Source organism: Pecten maximus, chromosome 17 (assembly GCF_902652985.1).
Source record: "Pecten maximus chromosome 17, xPecMax1.1, whole genome shotgun sequence".
Classification (NCBI taxonomy): domain Eukaryota; kingdom Metazoa; phylum Mollusca; class Bivalvia; order Pectinida; family Pectinidae; genus Pecten; species Pecten maximus.
Genome location: NC_047031.1, coordinates 5031865 through 5053849, shown reverse-complemented (window position 1 = coordinate 5053849; position 21985 = coordinate 5031865). Strand labels below are relative to the sequence as shown.

General features: G+C 36.5%; 1 protein-coding gene across 3 annotated transcripts in view; it reads left to right on the top strand.

Annotated features, from left to right (window-relative positions):
• The window catches only part of LOC117315008 (dynein heavy chain 6, axonemal-like), a 66283-nt gene extending 45559 nt beyond the window's left edge, over positions 1-20724 (top strand). For 2 of the 3 annotated variants that reach the window (XM_033869132.1, XM_033869131.1), the window contains 24 exons: positions 777-886; positions 1591-1753; positions 2055-2137; positions 2529-2766; positions 3681-3983; positions 4548-4733; positions 5113-5285; positions 5984-6164; positions 6707-6886; positions 8494-8600; positions 9291-9564; positions 10037-10216; positions 10387-10577; positions 11385-11478; positions 11803-12043; positions 12509-12609; positions 13485-13589; positions 14188-14302; positions 14765-14886; positions 15619-15876; positions 16578-16825; positions 17306-17468; positions 18262-18484; positions 19278-19466. In XM_033869132.1, the coding sequence (XP_033725023.1) occupies positions 777-886; positions 1591-1753; positions 2055-2137; positions 2529-2766; positions 3681-3983; positions 4548-4733; positions 5113-5285; positions 5984-6164; positions 6707-6886; positions 8494-8600; positions 9291-9564; positions 10037-10216; positions 10387-10577; positions 11385-11478; positions 11803-12043; positions 12509-12609; positions 13485-13589; positions 14188-14302; positions 14765-14886; positions 15619-15876; positions 16578-16825; positions 17306-17468; positions 18262-18484; positions 19278-19381 (4143 nt within the window). In that variant the 3' untranslated portion in view covers positions 19382-19466. Of the gene's footprint in view, positions 1-776; positions 887-1590; positions 1754-2054; positions 2138-2528; positions 2767-3680; positions 3984-4547; positions 4734-5112; positions 5286-5983; positions 6165-6706; positions 6887-8493; positions 8601-9290; positions 9565-10036; positions 10217-10386; positions 10578-11384; positions 11479-11802; positions 12044-12508; positions 12610-13484; positions 13590-14187; positions 14303-14764; positions 14887-15618; positions 15877-16577; positions 16826-17305; positions 17469-18261; positions 18485-19277 lie in introns of all 3 variants that reach the window. The other variant, XM_033869130.1, reaches the window with a different exon arrangement.
• The last annotated feature ends 1261 nt before the right edge of the window (positions 20725-21985 follow it).

Genomic DNA, 21985 nt, shown 5'->3' with positions numbered 1-21985 from the left:
GAAAAATTTTCACAATCACAGGTAAAAATAGTCCTTTTCAAGTAAATCAATCTTGATTGGTAGCTCAGAGGTCAATACTATAATTTTCCCTAAATAAGTTTAGTACCATATTTATCCTCAAATAACCCTCCTCCCCTAGTGTAAAAGTTTAGTACTGTATTTATTCTCAAACATTACCCCTCCCCTAGTGTTAAAGTTTAGTACCGTATTTATCCTCAAATAACCCTCCTCCCCTAGTGTAAAAGTTTAGTACCGTATTTATCCTCAAATAACCCTCCTCCCCTAGTGTAAAAGTTTAGTACCATATTTATCCTCAAATAACCCTCCTCCCCTAGTGTAAAAGTTTAGTACCGTATTTATCCTCAAATAACCCCCCTCCCCTAGTGTAAAAGTTTAGTACCATATTTATCCTCAAATAAGCCCTCTCACCTAGTGTAAAAGTTTAGTACCATATTTATCCTCAAACATTACCCCTCCCCTAGTGTAAAAGTTTAGTACCATATTTATCCTCAAACATTACCCCTCCCCTAGTGTAGATGTTAAGTACCATATTCGTCCTTAAATGACCCCTCCCCTAGTGTAAAAGTATAGTATTAAAGTTTATAAAGTTTGAGGAGAGCTCATTTATGACCCTTCTTTATTAAAATTAAACTGATGATTCTGCAAAAAAAAAAATAGAAGGGGCTTATTTGCAGATAAATATGGTAACTAGTCTCCAATACGGTAGTTGTATCTGAATGAATCCTAGCTATGATTGGTTAATTTTTGCTCTACAGGCACTTGATTCCCTCGACAAGAATGATATTTCTGAGATCCGTGTATTCTCAAAGCCCCCAGAGTTGGTGCAAACTGTTATGGAGGCTGTCTGTATTCTGATGGGATCCAAGTAAGTAACAAGGGCAGCAGTTGTGAAACTTGAGAAAATCTTTCAGAAATAAGTTTTTATGATTTAACATCCAATCAAAAACCAGGTAATTAACACAGAAATTTTCAAATTTGTAGTTCATGAAAATAACCCTGTTTAGATTTTTAAAGACACAGCTCAACATTATACAAGAGCAAAACACATACTTGCTAATACACATGTACTGCTAATATACTTTGGTGCTGTCTAGTTTTAATGCATTTCTGAATTCAAACAGATTAGCTTGATAATGAGTGAGAAGTTTAGCTTGATAATGAGTCAACAGATTAACTTGATAATGAGTCAACAGATTAACTCGATTATGAGTCAACATATTGGCTTGAAAATGAGTCAACGGATTAGCTCGATAGTGAGTCGCCAGATTAACTCTATAATGAGTCAACATATTAACTTGATAATGAGTCGACAGATTAGCTCGGTAATGAATTGATCAACAGATTAACTTGATAATGAGTCAACAGATTAACTTGATAATGAGTCAACAGATTAACTTGATAATGAGTCAACAGATTAGCTCGATAATGAGTCAACAGATTAGCTCAAAAGTGTAAAGAAATTGTTATCGTATCAAGAAGCACAACCATGATTTAGCAAATGCTTTCAGCACAAGAGTGCTAAAATAAGATTACCACTAAAATATTTACGTTTTTATATTTTGTTTAAAGGACAGACTGGGCTTCAGCCAAATCAGTGTTGGGTGACTCGAACTTCCTCAAAAACATGCTGAATTATGACAAAGACAGCATTTCAGAGACAACACTGAAGAAACTAAAGAAATATGTAGACAATCCAAAGTTTATCCCTGAGACCGTGGAGAAGGTGTCCAAGGTAAAAACCCTTGTACATTGTGTATATTTGTTAACACAAATTTATTCCAAATAGATTAAGATGCTTTATGTGTAGAATCTGTTTCCATAGCAACAAAAACTAATTAATTCCTGTGAAAAATTCCATGATAAAATAATTATCTTTTGGTGGTAAATTTGTTATTTGCTTATGAATTTCACCATTTGCAACAGAAACTCCATAAAATGCAGTGTTCTAAGTACAAAATTTGAATAAAGAAAATTAATACCAAAATATCAAATTTGACAATTTTATTCCTCCACTCTGCTTTACTCTGTTTTAGGCTTGTAAGTCGATGTGTATGTGGGTGCTGGCCATGGACTCTTACTCGCATGTATTTAAAACCGTGGAGCCAAAGAGGCAAAAGTAAGTGACTTATCATCCACTGAAATTATATATCATGTCTCCCAAAAATATTGTCAAAATTCAAAAAAAAAAAAAAAAAGTATTAATTACCATTTGATTTAAAATATCATATTTTTTGAAGAATTCATCTGAAGGAAGTTTATTGAATTTCTTTACACAGAAATCAATGACATAAAGATAAAATTCTGCTAGATGAATGTTAAATGATATCTCCATTTCCATTAAGGGTATCACAAAAGAATCATTAAGATTTAAAATTGACAGAAGTCCTGTTTTGTTTTAATATCTGTAAATTTGACTATGTGGACATTTCACTGGGAATCAAAAATCACAGATCTATACCTTAAGGAATATCCGACACCTTCAGTAACAATGTATCATTGTTTTGCAGGTTGGCTGCCGCTGAATCAGAACTCGAGACCGTCATGTCCCTGTTGAAGGAAAAACAGGACCAATTGGCGGCTGTTGAAGCAAAGATTGCAGAGCTTCAGAAAACATACGATGAAAGTGTTTCAGAAAAACAGAAGTTGGAACGCAACATTGCCCAGACAGCATCTCGTCTGAAGCGTGCCGCTAAGTTGACGACAGCTTTAGGTGACGAACAGATCCGATGGGATGAAACAGTCAAGGTATGTTGTAATGTTACGACTGTGTTCAAAATTGAATGTTCCTGCCAACTTGGAATGTTCTTATTGACAACAAAATTAGATGTTTAGCAGCTACTCGGCATCCAGTTGACCCTTGGTTTTTAGCAATTTCAGAATCACTATTTCTCAGAAATCTGAAGGATCAAAACATTAATTTAGTCAAATTGGCCTGTGTACCGTCAATTCCAAGAGTCCGATCTGAATTTGACGAATCTCAAACATGCTCTCAAGGGTCTAATGGATGCCCTGGTTTAGGTACTTAATGCAATTATTTTCAATCTCTCTGTAAAATCGGGGCCGCGGTGGCCGAGTGGTTAAGGTGTCCCGACACTTTATCACTAGCCCTCCACCTCTGGGTTGCGAGTTCGAAGCCTACGTGGGGCAGTTGCCAGGTACTGACCGTAGGCCGGTGGTTTTTTCTCCGGGTATTCCGGCTTTCCTCCACCTCCAAAACCTAGCTAGCACGTTCTTAAATTACCCTGGCTGTTAATAGGAGGTTAAACAAAAACAAACCAAGCTCTATGTAAAATCTGTTTCTCGAGGGATGAATCTGTAAACAACCAATTTTTAAGATCTAGGATTCAAGATGGCCACATCCAGCCAGCATTAGCCATTTTGCACATGAAATTAGCAGTTAGGTTTATAACATTCAGCCAACATTTGATCAACATCATTAAGTCAATGCCAACATATGGCAATCAAACAGCCCATTCTGGGACAACGTATGTCCTCAATGTGGGCAGAAGTCTGTGATTGGTTAAGACGATTTAAATAATAATTTAAGCTCTGATAGAGAATATTTTTGTCAGATTTAGAGGACATTTGAGACATTTCATACACGATTAATAAAGAAATATTAATTTACTGAGCATATTTTAATTGGTTACTATTGACAGGAATTTAACAAGCAGATCGGTAACGTTGTTGGTGATGTATTTGTGTCCGCGGCCTGTGTGGCGTACTATGGAGCGTTTACGGCAAAATATCGTCACGAACTGGTGACAGGATGGACGGAGCGTTGCCAGGAAATGGAAATCCCTGTCACTCATGGAATGACAATCATCTCCGTACTTGCGGACCCCTTTGAGATTCGGCAGTGGAATATGGATGGTCTGCCAAAGGATCAACTGTCCACGGAGAACGCCATCTTGGTGACACGGGGCCGGCGCTGGCCCCTTATGATAGACCCGCAGGAACAGGTACAGTGAACATGTAACCTTTTGGTTAAGGGGCCAACAGGTTTCCTGAGGGCCCTTATATAAAATCTAGTCATGTCAATGTTTTTGTTAAACAGCGATACTTATTTGTATGGGAGTCGATCAGTGCATTCATAGTTAATTTATGAAGAATATTCAATATCATAGACATTTTCTAGATGTACCAGAAGTTACCTTTTATAGTAATAGTGATATTTGTGTTTTTTTTTGGCCCAGCCAGGAAATGGATAGGGGGAGGGGGGGCATACATAATGTATATAGTGTTACCCATCCTATTGTGTTGTGTCGCATCCCGTCGCGTCCCGTCACGTCCCATCCCGTCCCAATGCAATGTAACGACTGTGTAGCTAATCTCATCAGGAACTGCGGATGCAATTCTCACAAAACTGTGTTTGCGACGTCAAGTGGCATCGGGGGAGTTTATGTCTTACAGACATTTTCTACTTAAATTGATGACTTTCTTACTTTTGATCAAAAATATTCTAACAGTAAATATCAAGGAATATCTAAAGTTATATATTTACACATGTGTTGATTGTATTTAAGGCTAACCGCTGGATAAGGAACAAGGAAGCTAAGAATGGCCTAAAGTTTATCAAGCTCACTGACAGTAATTTCCTACGGACCCTGGAAAACTGTATCCGAATCGGAATGCCAGTGTTGTGTGAGGACCTCGGAGAATCTCTGGACCCTGCCCTAGAACCAGTCCTCCTCAAACAGACATTTATGTCGGTAAGTCACCATTGAGCTCAAAACATGATGTTGACCTCAAAATTCAACATTGACCTGAAAACACAATGTTGACCTCAAAAGGCAACCTTGACCTCAAAATGAAAACCTTGACCTCAAAGTTCAACTTTGACCTCAAAATGCAACCTTGACCTCAAAATGCAACCTTGACCTCAAAATGCAACCTTGACCTCAAAATGCAACCTTGACCTCAAAATGCAACATTGACCTCAAAATGCAACATTAACCTCAAAATGCAACCTTGACCTCAAAGTTCAACATTGACCTCAAAATGCAACATTAACCTCAAAATGCAACATTGACCTCAAAATGTAATATTGACCTCAAAACATGACCTTGACCTTTGATATGTCTGTTTTAGGGTGGCCGTCTGCTGATCCGTCTTGGAGACAGTGACATCGACTACGATCGTAACTTCCGTTTCTTCATGACATCCAAGATGACCAACCCTCATTACCTCCCGGAAGTCTGTATTAAAGTAACCATTATCAACTTCACCGTGACCAAGCAGGGGTTGGAGGACCAGCTGTTGGGGTAAGTCTCCTTATTGATACAGATAGAAATTTACAGTAACTGGAGTTTGTCAACCTCACTCCAAATGTCAGCATACTGTATATTAGCTCAATTTTCATGAAACCATTAAAATGTAAGGTTTGCAGCTTTTGTATTTTCCAATTATTTGACATACATTGTATTGTACTATTGACATAATTTGAACTGATCAAATGACATTGAACTGTAACTGCAGAAATTGTTTTGCCAAACCCAGGGTTAGAGAAAATTCTGACAAATGGATTGTTTGCAATCCAATTTTGATATTTGCTACACTGGAATGTCAGTAAAAGTACTCCTTTAGGGGTAAATCTTATCTTGGCAGTTGATTGTGTTAATTACGCTTATTTTAACATTGATTCTTTAATACAAAGTAAATAATGTTGTGGTACCAATTTGTCATTGCAATTACTTCATAAAATTTGAATGCACTAAAATTCGATACTTTGACTGTTCTAAAATTTGAATGTACTAATATTTGAATGCACTAAAATTCGAAAATTCGAATATAAAATTTTATGCACTGAAATTTGAAACCTTGAATGCACAAAAATTGGATGTACTAAAATTTGAATGCACCAGAATTTGAATGCACTAAAATTTAAATGCACTAAAATGAACTACTTTTATAGTAACATGCAGTATTTTGTGTAGTAATCATTGATATCATGTGGTTGTAGTGATGTGGTCGGCCTGGAGAGACCGGATCTGGAGGAACAGAGGAATCAACTGATCATGAAGATTAACGCCGACAAAAACCAGTTAAAGGCCATCGAGGACAGGATTCTTAAGCTTTTGTTTGAATCAGAAGGCAACATTCTGGACAACGAGGAGCTCATTAACACTCTAAATGAGTCTAAGGTAAGGGTCGCATTAGGAGCTCATTAATATTTTCAATGAGTCCAATCAGAATTTAGTACAGTAGTTCACTATGTGGGTTTGAGTAATGATGAGCTAATTGACATGAACAAGTCAGAGTTAAGGGTCACCAATGAGTCAGGTCAAAGGTCAACATTTGTTCATGAGTCAAAGTTCATCAATATTTCAGGGTCAGAGGTTAACAATTGTTCAAGAGCTAAGGGACATCAGTTTGTCAGGATGAGGAGTCAATTATTTAAGAGTTAAGTGTCACCAATGAGTTCAGTCAGCGGTCAACAATTTTTTAACATCAAGTAGTCGGGTCAGAGGTCAACAAATGTTCAAGAGTTTAGGGTAATCAATTTGCTAGGGTTAGAGGTCAACGATTAATAAAGAGTTAAAGGTCACCAATGAGTCAAGTCAAAGGTCAGCTTTGTGAGTCAAAATGACTCTTGTGAGTCAACAACGAGTTATAGGTCAAAGGTCAGGATCATTTGCTACAGAGAATTGCAAGATATACAACTTTGAACTTTGACCTTTGTCAGGTGACCTCAGGTGTGATCAAGCAGCGCCTTGCTGAGGCTGAGGTTACGGAGGAGAAGATTAACACAGCTCGTGAGAAATACATCCCAGTGGCCGCTCGTGGATCTGTCATGTACTTTGTCGTGGCTGACATGGGGGAGGTGGACCCTATGTACCAGTTCTCACTGAAATACTTCAAACAGGTAAGGAAAAAGTGGAGATTAGCAGAACAGGTAAGGACAAATGGTGGGGATTAACAGAACTGGTAAAGGAAAAAGGTGGGGATTAATAGAACAGGTAAGGGGAAAAGGTGGAGATTAGCAGAACAGGTAAGGACAAATGGTGGGGATTAAAAGAACAGGTAAGGGAAAAAGGTGGAGATTAGCAGAACAGGTAAGGACAAATGGTGGGGATTAACAGAACAGGTGAGGGACAAATGGTGGTGATTAACAGAACAGGTAAGGGGAACAGGTGGGGATTAATAGAACAGGTGAGGGACAAATGGTGGGGATTAACAGAACAGGTAAGGGGGAAACAGGTGGGAATAACAGAACAGGTAAGGACAAATGGTGGGGATTAATAGAACAGGTAAGGACAAATGGTGGGGATTAACAGAACAGGTAAGGATAAAAGGTTGGAATTAACAGAACAGGTAAGGACAAATGGTGAGGATTAACAGAACAGGTAAGGACAAATGGTGGGGATTAACAGAACAGGTAAGGACAAATGGTGGGGATTAACAGAACAGGTAAGGGGGAAAAGGTGGAGATTAACAGAACAGGTAAGGGGGAAAAGGTGGAGATTAACAGAACAGGTAAGGGACAAAAGGTGGGGATTAACAGAACAGGTAAGGGACAAATGGTGAGGATTAACAGAACAGGTAAGGGACAAATGGTGAGGATTAACAGAACAGGTAAGGGACAAATGGTGGGGATTAACAGAACAGGTAAGGACAAATGGTTGGAATTAACAGAACAGGTAAGGACAAATGGTGGGGATTAACAGAACAGGTAAGGACAAAAGGTGGGGATTAACAGAACAGGTAAGGACAAATGGTGGGGATTAATAGAACAGGTACATGTAAGGGGAAAAGGTGGGGATTAACAGAACAGGTACATGTAAGGGGAAAAGGTGGGGATTAACAGAACAGGTAAGGGGAAAAGGTGGGGATTAACAGAACAGGTAAGGACAAATGGTGGGGATTAACAGAACAGGTAAGGGAAAAAGGTGGGGATTAACAATAATAACAGTATAAACAGTCTAAACCAGATAACATCTCAACCTAAATATTTGACTGGTTTATAAAAAAATTAATCAATACATTAAAGTTAAACTTATTGCAAACCAATGATATCACGGTATATAATTAGTTAGTTAAATCTAGTTCAAATAATACAAAACATTTCACACCCTCATCACCTAATGGAAGTAATTATGTTGAATATTCACAAATCAGGCAATATAGGATAAAATTGTTTAATACAAAATAGTGAAATGTTGGACTGGAATATATACACTGTTATGTGGTCAGTGTCCAATGAAATTCACTGTTGTATAACTATCATCCAATGAAATTCACTGTTATATTACTATTGTCCAATGAAATTCACTGTTGTATTACAATGTTCCAATGAAATCCACAGTTGTATTACAATTGTTCAATGAAATCAACTGTTGTATTACTATTGTCCAATGAAATCCACTGGTGTATCATAAATGTCCAATGAAATTAACTGTTGTATTACAATTGTCCAATGAAATCCACTGTTGTATTACAATTGTCCAATGAAATCTACTGTTGTGTTTCCAGCTCTTTAACACAACTATCTCAACGAGTGAGAAGAACCCAGACCTACAGAAGCGATTAAAAATCTGTCTGGCTGAAACAACAAGCGCCATCTACAAAAACGTGGCCAGGTAAGCCTTGACTAGGCTGTTACAAAAAATAATTCTACTCCCTGTTGTTGGCTTTAACAAGGCTGGTTCAACAACTAGCTCTATCCCCCATCATCTGTCTATTACAACGTTGTAACAACAACTTACTTTACCCCCTCCTTCATCTTTTGTCTTTCAAGTAGCTGTTACAGTAACTAAATTTACCCATCTATTGTCTATTATTAGGCTGTTACAACATCTAATCCCCCCCCCCCCCCCCAACATTCTAATTATTATGTGGCTGTTACAACAACTGTCTCTACCCCCTCTACTGTCTTTTATTAGGCTGTTGCAATATTTAACTTAACCCTCTCCCTGACTTTCTATCAATCATGAGGCTGTTACAACAACTGACTCTACCCCCTCTACTGTCTTTTATTAGGCTGTTGCAACATTTAACTTAACACCCTTTGTGACATTCTTTTATTATGGGGCTGTTACAACAACTGATTCTACCCCCTTACTGTGTTTTATTAGGCTGTTGCAGCATTTAACTTAACCCCCTCCCCCGACTTTCTATTTCTTATGAGGCTGTTACAACAACTGACTCTACCCCTCTTCTGTCTTTTATTAGGCTGTTGCAACATTTAACTTAACACCCTTTGTGACATTCTTTTATTATGGGGCTGTTACAACAACTAATTCTACCTTGACCACTTTGTTTTTTTACAGGGCACTGTTTGAGAAAGACAAACTCGTATTCTCTTTTATGTTGTGTGTCGAGATAATGAAACAAGAGAATAACATATCTATGCCTGAATGGAACTTCTTCCTGCGAGGAGCCACTGGTATGGACCGCCAACGAGCTCCGAAACCTGAGGTGAACTTCATCAAGAAACTGACATGGAACCAGGCATGCGATATCAACGACACCCTGCCTATATTTAGGGGTGTACATACTGATCTTCTGAAAACACCTGTCTGGGTCAAACTCGGAGAAACTGAGGTAAACTTGTGAAGATTGCAATTGAATGAGAACATTTTTGTAACAGAGTGCGTAATTGATTAGAATTAAATCACTGCCTCCGCTAGGGATCGAACCTGGGACCTCTGGCTTACTAGTCTTACGCTCAACCGATCGAGCTAAAGAGAAGATCTCTCTAGCCAAGCGGGATATTGCAGCTAGTATTAACCAGGGTTACATTTTGATTGAGAAATTTAGCACTTTTTTTGATAATCTGTAAAATATTTTACAAAATTGTTGTTTTACCAGCACATATATACCTTCCCCAATTTTTTTCCGGCAAAAGTGAGATTAGTTTTTATATATACATATAATTGTCCTTGATATCAAGTCAAAGTAATTAAACTGCTTTGAACTTTGTATTTTCTTAAACATAGATATGACACATTGAAATAAACAATTACTTGCAGTAGTGAATGTTCAGGAGTTTGACTATTAGGCGTATTCGTTGTAGATCCACGCAAACCCTGACGAATATGAAACATATGAGCCCCTCCCCCCAGAGCCAGAACCGTTGAAGGAAGGTCAGGAACAGGAGATCGAGGTCGATGATGGCACGATTAAAGGTCACTGGAATCTACGTCTTACAAGTTTCCAGAAACTCATGTTCATAAAAGTGTTTCAGGAAGAGAAGGTAACTCTTGCAGCTAAGGGGAGATAACTCTACTTCAGAGATAATGTTAAGAAGAAAATTACGCCGTTTGATTTTGTTGATAAATTTGCATCAATTTAACTTTGGGATGTATTTTAAGTGATTTTCTCTACTATCAAATCAACTAAATTGTGAATTATTTTGATCTACAGACAATTTTTGCGGTGACTGACTTTGTTCGTGAGAACCTTGGACAACAGTTTGTGGAGAGTCCTCCCGTCAGTTTACAGACCCTTTATGATGATATGAACAAAATTACGCCTCTTGTATTCGTACTGAGCACAGGTTCCGACCCAATGGGAGCTTTCCTGAGGTTTGCTCGGGACAAAGGCTACTCAGACAAGTATGTATACTTTACAATACTCAACATTTTAGGTTTACTGTTAAAATTCAATTTTGCATATTCAAATTTAAAACAAAGCCATCAATGTGATAAGTATTTGTCAGCTGGTCTTAATTATCTTATCTATTTTATAAAATAATCCCCTCCCCTTGTGTAAAAATTAAACATTTAATTTTTGGGGAGAGCTGAATATTTGTGAACCACTAAAATAATCCCCTCCCCTTGTGTAAAAATTAAACATTTAAGTTTTGGGGAGAGCTGAATATTTGTGAACCACTAAAATAATCCCCTCCCCTTGTGTAAAAATTAAACATTTAACTTTTGGGGAGAGCTGAATATTTGTGAACCACTAAAATAATCCCCTCCCCTTGTGTAAAAATTAAACATTTAATTTTTGGGGAGAGCTGAATATTTGTGAACCACTAAAATAATATCCTTCCTTTGTGTAAAAATTAAACATTGAAGTTTTGGGAAGAGCTCGATATTTGTGAACCACTAAAATAATCCCCCTCCCCTTGTGTAAAAATTAAACATTGAAGTTTTGGGGAAAGCTAAATATTTGTGAACCAATTTTGGAACTTCTAAAAAAATGAAGAAAGGGGTTATTTTGTGAGCAGGGGCTTATTCTCAGATAAATAGGGTAACTTTTAAAGTAAAAAAAAAATGAGGTGACCACGAAAATTATGAAAAACTTGTCAGCTTCCCAACTGATGTGTAGGATATCATTGATTTAAGAATTACTACCATGGGTAATCATGGGTAATCAGGTTTTGCTGAGAGTGAATTGTTTAATTATTTTGTCCGTAGGATCCAGTCGATCTCCCTCGGACAGGGACAGGGACCCGTGGCAGAAAAACTCATCTCCAGTGCAGTTAAAACAGGCGACTGGGTCATTTTACAGGTAAAAATAATATTCATTCAGGTAAAAACAAGTCATCAAAATAAAACATCAGAATCCATCAAATTAAATCAAAGTTCATTAAATTACATCAAGTTACATCAAAATACATCAAAGGTTTTTGATGTTTCATCTTATTTTCTAGTTGGTAAGTATATAAGTTTTATTTTCAAATTTAACTAAAATCTCATGTAGCTTGAACACTTTTGACTCATGATCTCACCTGAATTAATATCCTTTTTTTTCATGTTGGAAACCAGAAAATTAGGGTCTCAAGATTTGTAAAGAGTACATTGTTTACATGACACCATTTTGATTTTATAATAGAACTGTCACTTGGCTGCCTCCTGGATGTTGTCGATGGAGAACGTCGTAAAACAGATGGGAGAAGCCCCACAAGACATCCATGAGGATTTCCGTCTTTTCCTCAGCTCAATGCCTTCCAAGGCATTCCCCGTCAGTGTCCTTCAAAACAGTGTCAAGGTCACCAACGAACCTCCCAAGGGCCTACGTGCAAATATGAGGCGTGCGTTTGGCGAGATGACGCCTACATTCTTTGAGGAAAATGGTATGATATAATACTTGCTGGGTCGAGGGGTATTGAAATTCCTATATTATTATATCTACATGTCAAATTTATTATAAAGAGATATATTCTATTTCACAATAAGTTAATTTATATGTATCTAGTCACCAAGTGTATATTATTTTAAAAAAAAAAATAAAAAAAAAAAAAAAAAAATCCCCCCCCCCCCTCCCCCAGAATGGAAAACTTAGGTTGTTAATATTGAATGTAAAATGGAGAAAAGTGAGCAGCAGACCTCAATGGTTCATCTATCTATTAGTTTACCAGTTTCATCCGTGATTATGCTTCCTCAGGACATACAAAATACAGATTTTTGGCTTCTAAAGAACTAAAAATGAGGATATCAATTTGATTATTACCTATGATTTATGTTAAGTAAATTGTATTGTATTTCATGTTTCATACCCAGTATAGCTGTTAATGCTATATCACCTTTCTTTTTAACAGTACTGGGTGTCAAATGGAAGAGAATGATATTTGGACTCTGCTTCTTCCACGCCATTATTCTTGAGAGGAAGAAGTTCGGTCCACTCGGCTGGAATATCAGGGTAGGTATCTAGTGTGGAATATTAGGGTAGGTATCTAGTGTGGAATATCAGGGTAGGTATCTAGTGTGGAATATCAGGGTAGGTATCTAGTGTGGAATATTAGGGTAGGTATCTAGTGTGGAATATCAGGGTAGGTATCTAGTGTGGAATATCAGGGTAGGTATCTAGTGTGGAATATCAGGGTAGGTATCTAGTGTGGAATATTAGGGTAGGTATCTAGTGTGGAATATCAGGGTAGGTATCTAGTGTGGAATATCAGGGTAGGTATCTAGTGTGGAATATCAGGGTAGGTATCTAGTGTGGAATATCAGGGTAGGTATCTAGTGTGGGATATCAGGGTAGGTATCTGGTGTGGAATATCAGGGTAGGTATCTAGTGTGGAATATCAGGGTAGGTATCTAGTGTGGTCGAATTGTTTAAATGTCTGAGCACTGCAAATATCTCATTAAACCACGGTACCAACACATTAACTTTAATTAGGGCAGGGGAATATTAGGGTATGTATCTAGTGTGGTCGAATTGATTAAAATGTCTGAGCATTGTAATTATCTCATAAACCCATGGTACCAACACATTAACTTGTCAAAAGTAGGGGAGGCGAATATTGTAGGATGATAAGATAATATTTGCTTATTATCAAAAATGAGCTTATTACTAGATATGGCAGACATGGGCTTATTATCAAACATGGGCTTATTGTTGTTACGTATCAGATTTACATTGGATGTGTTTGTATCGAATGATTTTACTTGGCCAAGATTTTTGCCGATATTGACTCAGATAGTTCGAACTCACACTTATTTTCTGAAGTATAATTTCAAATAATTCGAACAGGTTCAAGGTTTACCGTAATTTTTTTTTCTTTTATGTTACAGTACGAGTTTAGCGACAGTGATCGGGAATGCGCTCTACTCAACCTTCAGATGTTCTGTAAGGACGGGACGATTCCATGGGACGCCCTGATCTACATTTCAAGGGAGGTAAGTCATGACAACTCCGTATTTGAGGACACTTTTTATATATTATGCAAACAATAATTATTTAACATATTTCAACTTAGTAGTCAGTCAAATTCATGTACAATTTCCACCCATTTACCGAAAATGCAATATGTGATCATCAGGGGCAAAGTTGCTGTTTTAGAGTTTTTCGTGAGAATTATTTATTGATTTAGTTTTAGATCTTTATTTTAGATCAACTAACGCGCCTAGTTTTCAGTTTTACAATGAATCCCTTCTTCTGAAAATAAATATATTTTAATATAATAGCCGGTCAAGTTTGTGTGCGAATTCCACACAATGATCAAAGCTGCATAATCCTATTATCAGAAGCATATCCGCCGGTTCAGAGTTTGTGGTCAAAATTTTTTATTTGTTTTAATTTCAGATTTTATCTTTAAATTAACGTCAGCTCCTATATTTTCCTTCACTCAAAATCCAGATCTTCAGTTATCCCCAAGCCTGGTGATTACTGATTTCTTCCGAAAATAAAAAAAGAAATATTTTCAAAATGTACTATAATGTCAATTTTGACGGTTATCTCCTTGCTGAGCCTTCTAATATCATACCTATATTGTAGATCACTTACGGAGGACGTGTCACTGATGTCCAGGATAAGAGATGCCTTGGTACCATACTCAAAACATTCTTCTACCCAGAGACGCTTGATCCAGATTACAAGTACTCGCCCTCTGGTAAGTCAACTTATACCTATACAGTATCCGTCCTCAAATAAGCCCCTCCCCTAGTTAAAGATACTAAAGTTTGGTGAGGACAGCTTATTTTTGAACCACTGTAAGGTTACTGTTTTAAACTTGATGATTCTGCAAAATTGAATCAGGGGGCGTATTTGTGAACAGGGGCTTATTTGTGTGAAAGGGCTTAGTTGTGGGGAATGGGCTTACTGTGGATATGGGGCTTATTCATGGGAAAGGGCTTAATTATGGGTATGGTGCTCATTTGTTGGTATTGGGCTTATTTGTGTGTAAGGACTTATTATAGAGTAGGGGCTTATTTCCATCACAAAAATAAATGATGTGCTTGTGATTGATTTGTCATTTCGATGATTTTCCTTGGAGTTATGTCCCTTTATTGATTGCTTTGAGCAATATTTTATGTGTGAATGACGTACAATATTAGTTTGGTATGATTGACAGGTATATACTACGCCCCCGATCTGGAGGAGCTCCATCAGTACAGAGACTACATTGAGTCTTTACCACAAATTGAGGAACCGGAAATATTCGGCATGCACGAAAACGCCAACATAGCGTTCCAGGTAATTTATTGTGTGTATACTGTCCTAGGGATAATTTCGTATGTTCCAAAAATATTTTTTCTCTGTCACTGTACTCTTCAACACCTGATAATTCAAAACAGAAAGATTTCTCAAACATATAAAATCAGCTCAATGAATTATTATTCAAGAAAAATATTTCAGAAAAAAAAATTACAAGAAAAAATCTAAATCTAAAAAGTCTGAAAATTAGGATATTTTATTGGGCTACACAAATCAGTATCGTGAATTTTATGTAAATCCATAGAATATGTTACCAATTGATGGAGTAGATGAGAATCTTAATCTTCCACCTCCAGTTTCATCAGTATATTCAAACAAAGGAAACTGAAACAAAATTACAGATTTTAAGGAAATGGCCAGTAGTACTTTTCTATGGACAACTCTAAGTTAAATAATATCTGTAGCACTCGTGAGGAAACCGTTTTTCATTTTGTCTTCTTTGGGATGCCCTTGCTAAATTTAGTTACCTTTTTTTTTTAAATACAATGTATAGAGACATATTGTAAATGTGTTTTAATCTGTCGCATACATAAATGGTATCATTTAATTAGGCAGTTTACACGCAGAGAAAAGATGAGAAATTTGAGATAATGTCGTTTGTTGTCATTGAGAATGAAGATGTACTTCATAGGATCCTTGTTATGAAGAAGCTTGATTTAACGAAAATTAATTACTTAATTTATTAATCATTATGATGGTTATTTTGGACAGAACCAAGAGACCACCTCCCTAGTTACGACTATACTTGATGTACAACCGCGTATGTCTTCCGGCGGTACCGGTAAGTCAAATGACGAAATCGTCTACGAGCTGGCCGAGAGTATTCTGGAGAAAGTGACGGATAAACTGGACATCGACGAGGCTAACCAGGAGATGTTTGCGCTGGACGCTAAGGGTCGTCTCAACTCCTTGACCACTGTGCTCACACAGGAGGTTGACCGCTTCAATAACCTTCTGGGAGTCATCAAGGTAAGTTATTTCTACCAAGGGGGATAACTCTAAATCTATTGAGCATCCGGATCATTCGGGGGGAGAGTATATTTACACCTCTTCCTTCTTCAGCTTAGTGAACTCTGACTGCGAATAAATTAGCGTATACGCAGTGAAAAAAGGCTCAGAGGATTAATAGGGGCAGGAATAGGTAACATAATTATGACTTCGTCTATTTGTGACGTTACCGGACCGTCAACTTGATATCGCCATTTTGAAAAGACTGATTAACATAATTTTAGCATTTTCTCCTGTCACTCGATGAAGGATTAAATTGAAGGTTAACAACCCAACAAAAATAGCAACCTCTACCAGGCTACCAAGGGAGATAACTCCAGAAAATAAAGCAAAAAAATTGTCATCAAAGGAAACAACTCTAAGTTCACTCCTATCACTTTGATAGTTATATCCTTTCTCTGTAGTCATACAAATACATATTATTAGACAAAATCAGATTTGTAGCAACCATCTTATTTTCATTGATTTAATTTTTGGAGATGCATTTGTTTATTACGTAACAGACACCATTGAAAATAACTACAATATTAATCAATAACATGTATCAGTATTGTCTGGTGACCTAGATTTGAACCTCAGTTTCTGAATCAATGAACCATCTGTTGACTTTTGTCATTGTTGTTTATTTTCTCCAAAGTATCAGTTTTAACTTTGTGTTTCAGAACTCTCTGCTGACACTGCAGAAAGCCATCAAAGGGATGGTGGTGATGAGTGAGGCCCTAGAAGGGGTCTACAACGCATTCCTCAACAAACAGGTGCCAACTATGTGGGCCAACGCAGCCTACCCCTCCCTCAAGCCCCTCGGCTCCTGGGTGGAGGATTTGACCTACCGTACAGCGTTTATTGACAATTGGATCAGACACGGACTTCCCAAGTCTTTCTGGATGTCTGGGTTCTTCTTCCCACAAGGTCAGAAACAATCACTTTGTAGGATTATCTATAACTTTTCATTCCAGAAAAATCAAAATGAATATAGAACTTGTTTGGTCTTGAAATTGGAAAAAAAAATTGATTTAGTTAGGTATGCTCCATTACTGATAATGAAAATCAATATAGAACTTGTTTTTTTCTTGAAATTAAAAAAAAAAAGAAAGAAGATTTTATTTAGTTATCTATGCTCCATTACTAATAATCAAAATTGATCCCATTACCAGCCACAATAAAATCTTCTGAAAAACTTTAGATATCTTTTTTTAAATGAAAAAAGAAATATTCATTTAAGATTGTATGCTAAATCATTTTTTTTTCAAATATTCAAGAAAACAAAATCACTAAAATTTTATTTCAATTTTGAAATTCAAATTCTATTTTCCTGAACCATTTTTGTCTAAAAATCAAAGTTGATTTGACAATAGAATACTAACTTGACCTCTTTTTGTCCTTGTCAGGCTTTCCTCACTGGGTCACTACAGAATTACGCTCGTAAATACAACCTTCCCATCGATCACCTGTCATTCCACTTCCATCCGATGAAGCTTTTCCGGGACCAGAAGGAAGTAACAAAACAGATGGCAGAGCTTAAATTTGGAGAGGAGATTGAGCTTGACAAAGAGGTAAGATGGAATGGATTTCTGTGTTTTCTTACACCATAATATTTTATGAATGTTTATGTGAATGATAAGTTCGAATATCGAAAACCAATTTTTTAAAAATTTTGGTTAGTATAAGGAGCCGCATGTGGTGCAGGAAATGGTTTCTTTCACACCAGATATAAGGAATGGGACAACTGGTTTGCCCCTTGTCAGTATAATGTGACCGGGTGGGGTGTCCTGCTAGGTGTCTCCGGCAGTATAATCGGCAAAAGTTCCGGCCTATCCCAAGGGGACTTAACACGAACATACCGCAGCCTCCCAAAACACACACACACTCACCAGACGCATGCACAACGCACGCACAGGAGGCCGTCCTTAAATGATCTTAGCTGTTAATAGGACATTAAACAAAATAAACCAAACCAAACTGTCTGATTTTCTGTCATGTGACCTGGCTTCCTTGTTACTGTGTGATAAATTGCTAATCTACTCATCTTAAGTTGATGTTCTTTCTCCCATTTGATGACTTATACAATTTACCCTCCTCCATATTCTTGATTTGCTAAAATAGTTTTTAGAAATTTTCAGAATTTGCACTCATTGTGAGGTCTAATTTTGGTTTAAAAGTGAATACATTTTAAAAAGAATTCCCAAGAGTCCCCCCTCCCCATCCTCCCTATTGTACATGTATGTTTTGGTTGTCATTCATGGTTACCATGGTTAAGAAATGTTCATGTCTCCCTCAAAAAGGTCAGTAACTGTACATTGTATCTGTATGTGTTATGACAGATATCATATATGATTCGTGTTACAGATTGTACTACCTGATGATGGTGTACTCGTACACGGGATGTTCATGGACGGATGTCGCTGGGACACTGAAGACATGGTGGTTGTTGACTCCATCCCTGGCATTATGAACGGCGTTCTTCCTGTTATTCACATGGAGCCTAAGATGGACTTCTCTCCTGACCCGGAGGATTATCGAGCTCCACTCTACAAAACATCAGCTCGTGCAGGTGTTCTCTCCACCACAGGTAGGTCAAGGTCACAGGTGTTCTGCCCACCACATTTAGGTCAAGGTCACAGGTGTTCTTCTCACCACAGGTAGGTCAAGGTCAGATTTCTCCATCACAGGTTGGTGAAGATCATAGATGACCTCTACACCACAGGAAGGTCAAGGTCAAAGGTGATCTCTCCATCACAGGGAGTTGAAGGTAACAGGTGATTTTCATCACAGGTAGATCAAGGTCACAAGTGACCTCTCCACCACAGGTACGTCAAGGTCACAGGTGCTCTCTCCACCACATGTAAGTCAGGGACACAGGTGATTTCTCCACCACAAGTAGGTCAAGGTCATAGGTGATCTCTCCATCACAGGTAGGTCAAGGTCACAGTTGATAATTGTCTCTGCGATACTGGGTAGGTATATAGAGTAAAAGAAAACCAAAATTTATTTTCATGTTTATTCTGAAGGAGAGAAAATCAGATTCAAATATTAAATCAGATAATCTTGAGGTAATGCTTTGTTGTAGCTCTTTTTCCCAAGTTGAAATCCTTGGGAACATATTGATAGAAATAATGTTTTGAAAAATTATACAACATATTTTTTTTTTACATTTTGTATTGCTAGGGAAATAAGTACGAATTGATTACTTTGAAAATCTTTAGTAAGATTTTTGTAATTTAGCAAAGACTAAGTTTTTTGATTGGGTTCTTTACAAATATGTTACTGTAAGTTATGATGACATGTATCAGGATTTTTTCGGACGATGACCGCAGGCGTCCTTTCACGTTTCCCAGTATGTATATTTCTGATGTCTATTTCAGGTCATTCTACAAACTTTGTTGTGATGACACATCTACCGTCCAAGTTCTCCAACGACTACTGGATCGCCAAGGGCGCCGCCCTGTTGTGCCAGCTTAATGAATAACAAGGGACATAACTCTGTCATAGAGAACTGGCTCATCAAAAATCATCATGTTGTGAAAAAAAAAAACATTTTCTGACCCGCTTAATGGGGAAATTTAATGTGCTATTTGTGGTAAATGGTATTTGCTACAATTTGTGTAAAAACTTTTTTCATGGAGTAAAATTATTTTTGTATTAAACATTTGAAAGAAGTTTAATAATATGAAGGACTTTGAAATGTCTATGTATATGGTACATTCCGTTTGTAAATAAAAGCAATTGTTTCATGTGTAAATAAAATATAATGTTATTCACTCATTAGTAACTCTGTTAGCTTGAAGACATTTAGAAAATCTTAAGACATATTTGGAAAATCTTAGAACATATTTAGAAAATCTAAGACACATTTAGAAAATCCTAAAAGAAAATCTTAAGACATATTTGGAAAATCTTCAGACATATTTAGAAAATCTTATGCCAAATTAAGAAAATCTTAAGACATATTTGAAAAATCAGAAATGTTAAAATGAAAAAAATACAAAAAAAACCCTAAATATTTTTCTAATGGAATAATTCAACAACAAAAACTTCAGTCTATAAAAAAACAATGAAAGATTACAGGAATACAAATATTTTTGTAAAAGTCACTAAACATTAGATTTGGAAACTTCAGGTATTTTTTCAAAGCTGACTGTCCTGAGAACAGATCTCTGAGTGTCCTGTGCCTGTTTTTCTTTAGTGTCTTAAATTGCTATCATCTTCAAAATGTGCCTTGTTTAAATCATACATGTAGCTGAAAACATTCGTTTATTTTCTAAATCCTATATATTTATTTGCCTTATATTATTATTTTTTCCACGATTCATTTTACATTTGTTTTAAGATGTATTTTTTCCCTGTTGATTCCGTCCGTTTGACTGTGATATAAACTCTGAATCAATATCAGGGTTCAGCCTTTAACTAAATCTAATTTATTAATATCTGTGTCCAAGACTGCACACAGTTATGAGTGATAATTAAATGACTATGTGATACAGTTTGTACAGTGTTATAGTATATAAAAGATTTACACTGATGTACTTTTTGTTGATATCCTTAAATTATGTGTCTAGTTTGAGGTATATTATATAATTATAATATTTATATAATATTCAAAAATAAATTTACAAAAGTAGTGATAGGTTTAGATGGGGTCACATGGATGTCCTGTGACACAGTGAGATCACATGATGTGTCATGTGACATGATGGGATCACATGTCTGTCATGTGAACTGTGATAAGAAACAGCCTTCACACAACTTACTTTATCTGTGTTAAGTTTTTGTTGTGTGCTCATCACAATTAAAAATGAACAATTAAGAATTTCTTGGTCTTTGTTTTTATTTACAAGTTGCAAATAAAACTGAAAATATGATAAAACTATCTTAGAATATCTGACTTCATATTTCTCACTCATACCAACTCGGTTATTTTGGCAAAGTTTGGTTGAAATTCTATCAACAGTTTTTGAGAAGAAGTTTAAAATGCGGAATTCCTGACATTTGACAAAAAGCATAGGATTATTATCCATCACTTTAATTTACATTTTGTGCTAAAATTGAGAGCAAAGAATGTAACAAATATTTAAAGCAAAGCAAACAAAATGTGAGAGACGAGAAAAAATTCCAGTTGGGAGAAATTCTTTATTCATTTATTTATTTCCAATTCAACAGACCCGAGGGTCCACTTACAGAATGGATAACAATTACAACATAAGTTTAAAATATCACAGTTCGTTATGAATGTAACACAGACATATATGTACAAAAGTATTGAACTAGTGGAAAAAAATATGTTGTAATCGAACTTTGAACCCAGTGAGAGACAAATAAAACATATCACAGTCTGTAGCAAGATCAAAAGAATTAAAATTACATTGAATCCTGTTTAAAACACTATACTTTCTAATATTTATGCGACTTTTCTGACAGTAAAACTGAATAAAACGGGATGATCGTAGATTACGTCCAGGTACTATACTCAACTAAATAAGGACAGTCAAATACACTATTTACACATTTGAAAAGAAAAACACTAAATATGCTCGCCTTTGTTTGAGGCTTGGAAGTTTGAAATACTTACATGTTTCAGCATAAGACATAGAATTAAAATCGGCGTGTGCCTTGAAACACAAAAATTTCAAAAATTTGCGCTGAGCAACTTCAATCTGGTGGATAGGAGAGGTTTTGTGAGGAGACCAGATCTTCACGAGACTTCCATCAAAAAAAACATTAATTCTGTCAGTTAATCCAAAGATACACTAAACCTGTCAGTCAATACAAACATACCTTAAACCTGTCAGTCAATCCAAAGATACACTAAACCTTTCAGTCAATCCAAAGATACACTAAACCTGTCAGTCAATACAAAGATACACTAAGCCTGTCAGTCAATCCAAAGATACACTAAACCTGTCAGTCAATACAAACATACCTTAAACCTGTCAGTCAATCCAAAGATATACTAAACCTGTCAGTCAATACAAAGATACCCTAAACCTGTCAGTCAATACAAAGATACACTAAACCTGTCAGTCAATATAAAGATACACGAAACCGGTCAGTCAATCCAAAGATACACTAAACC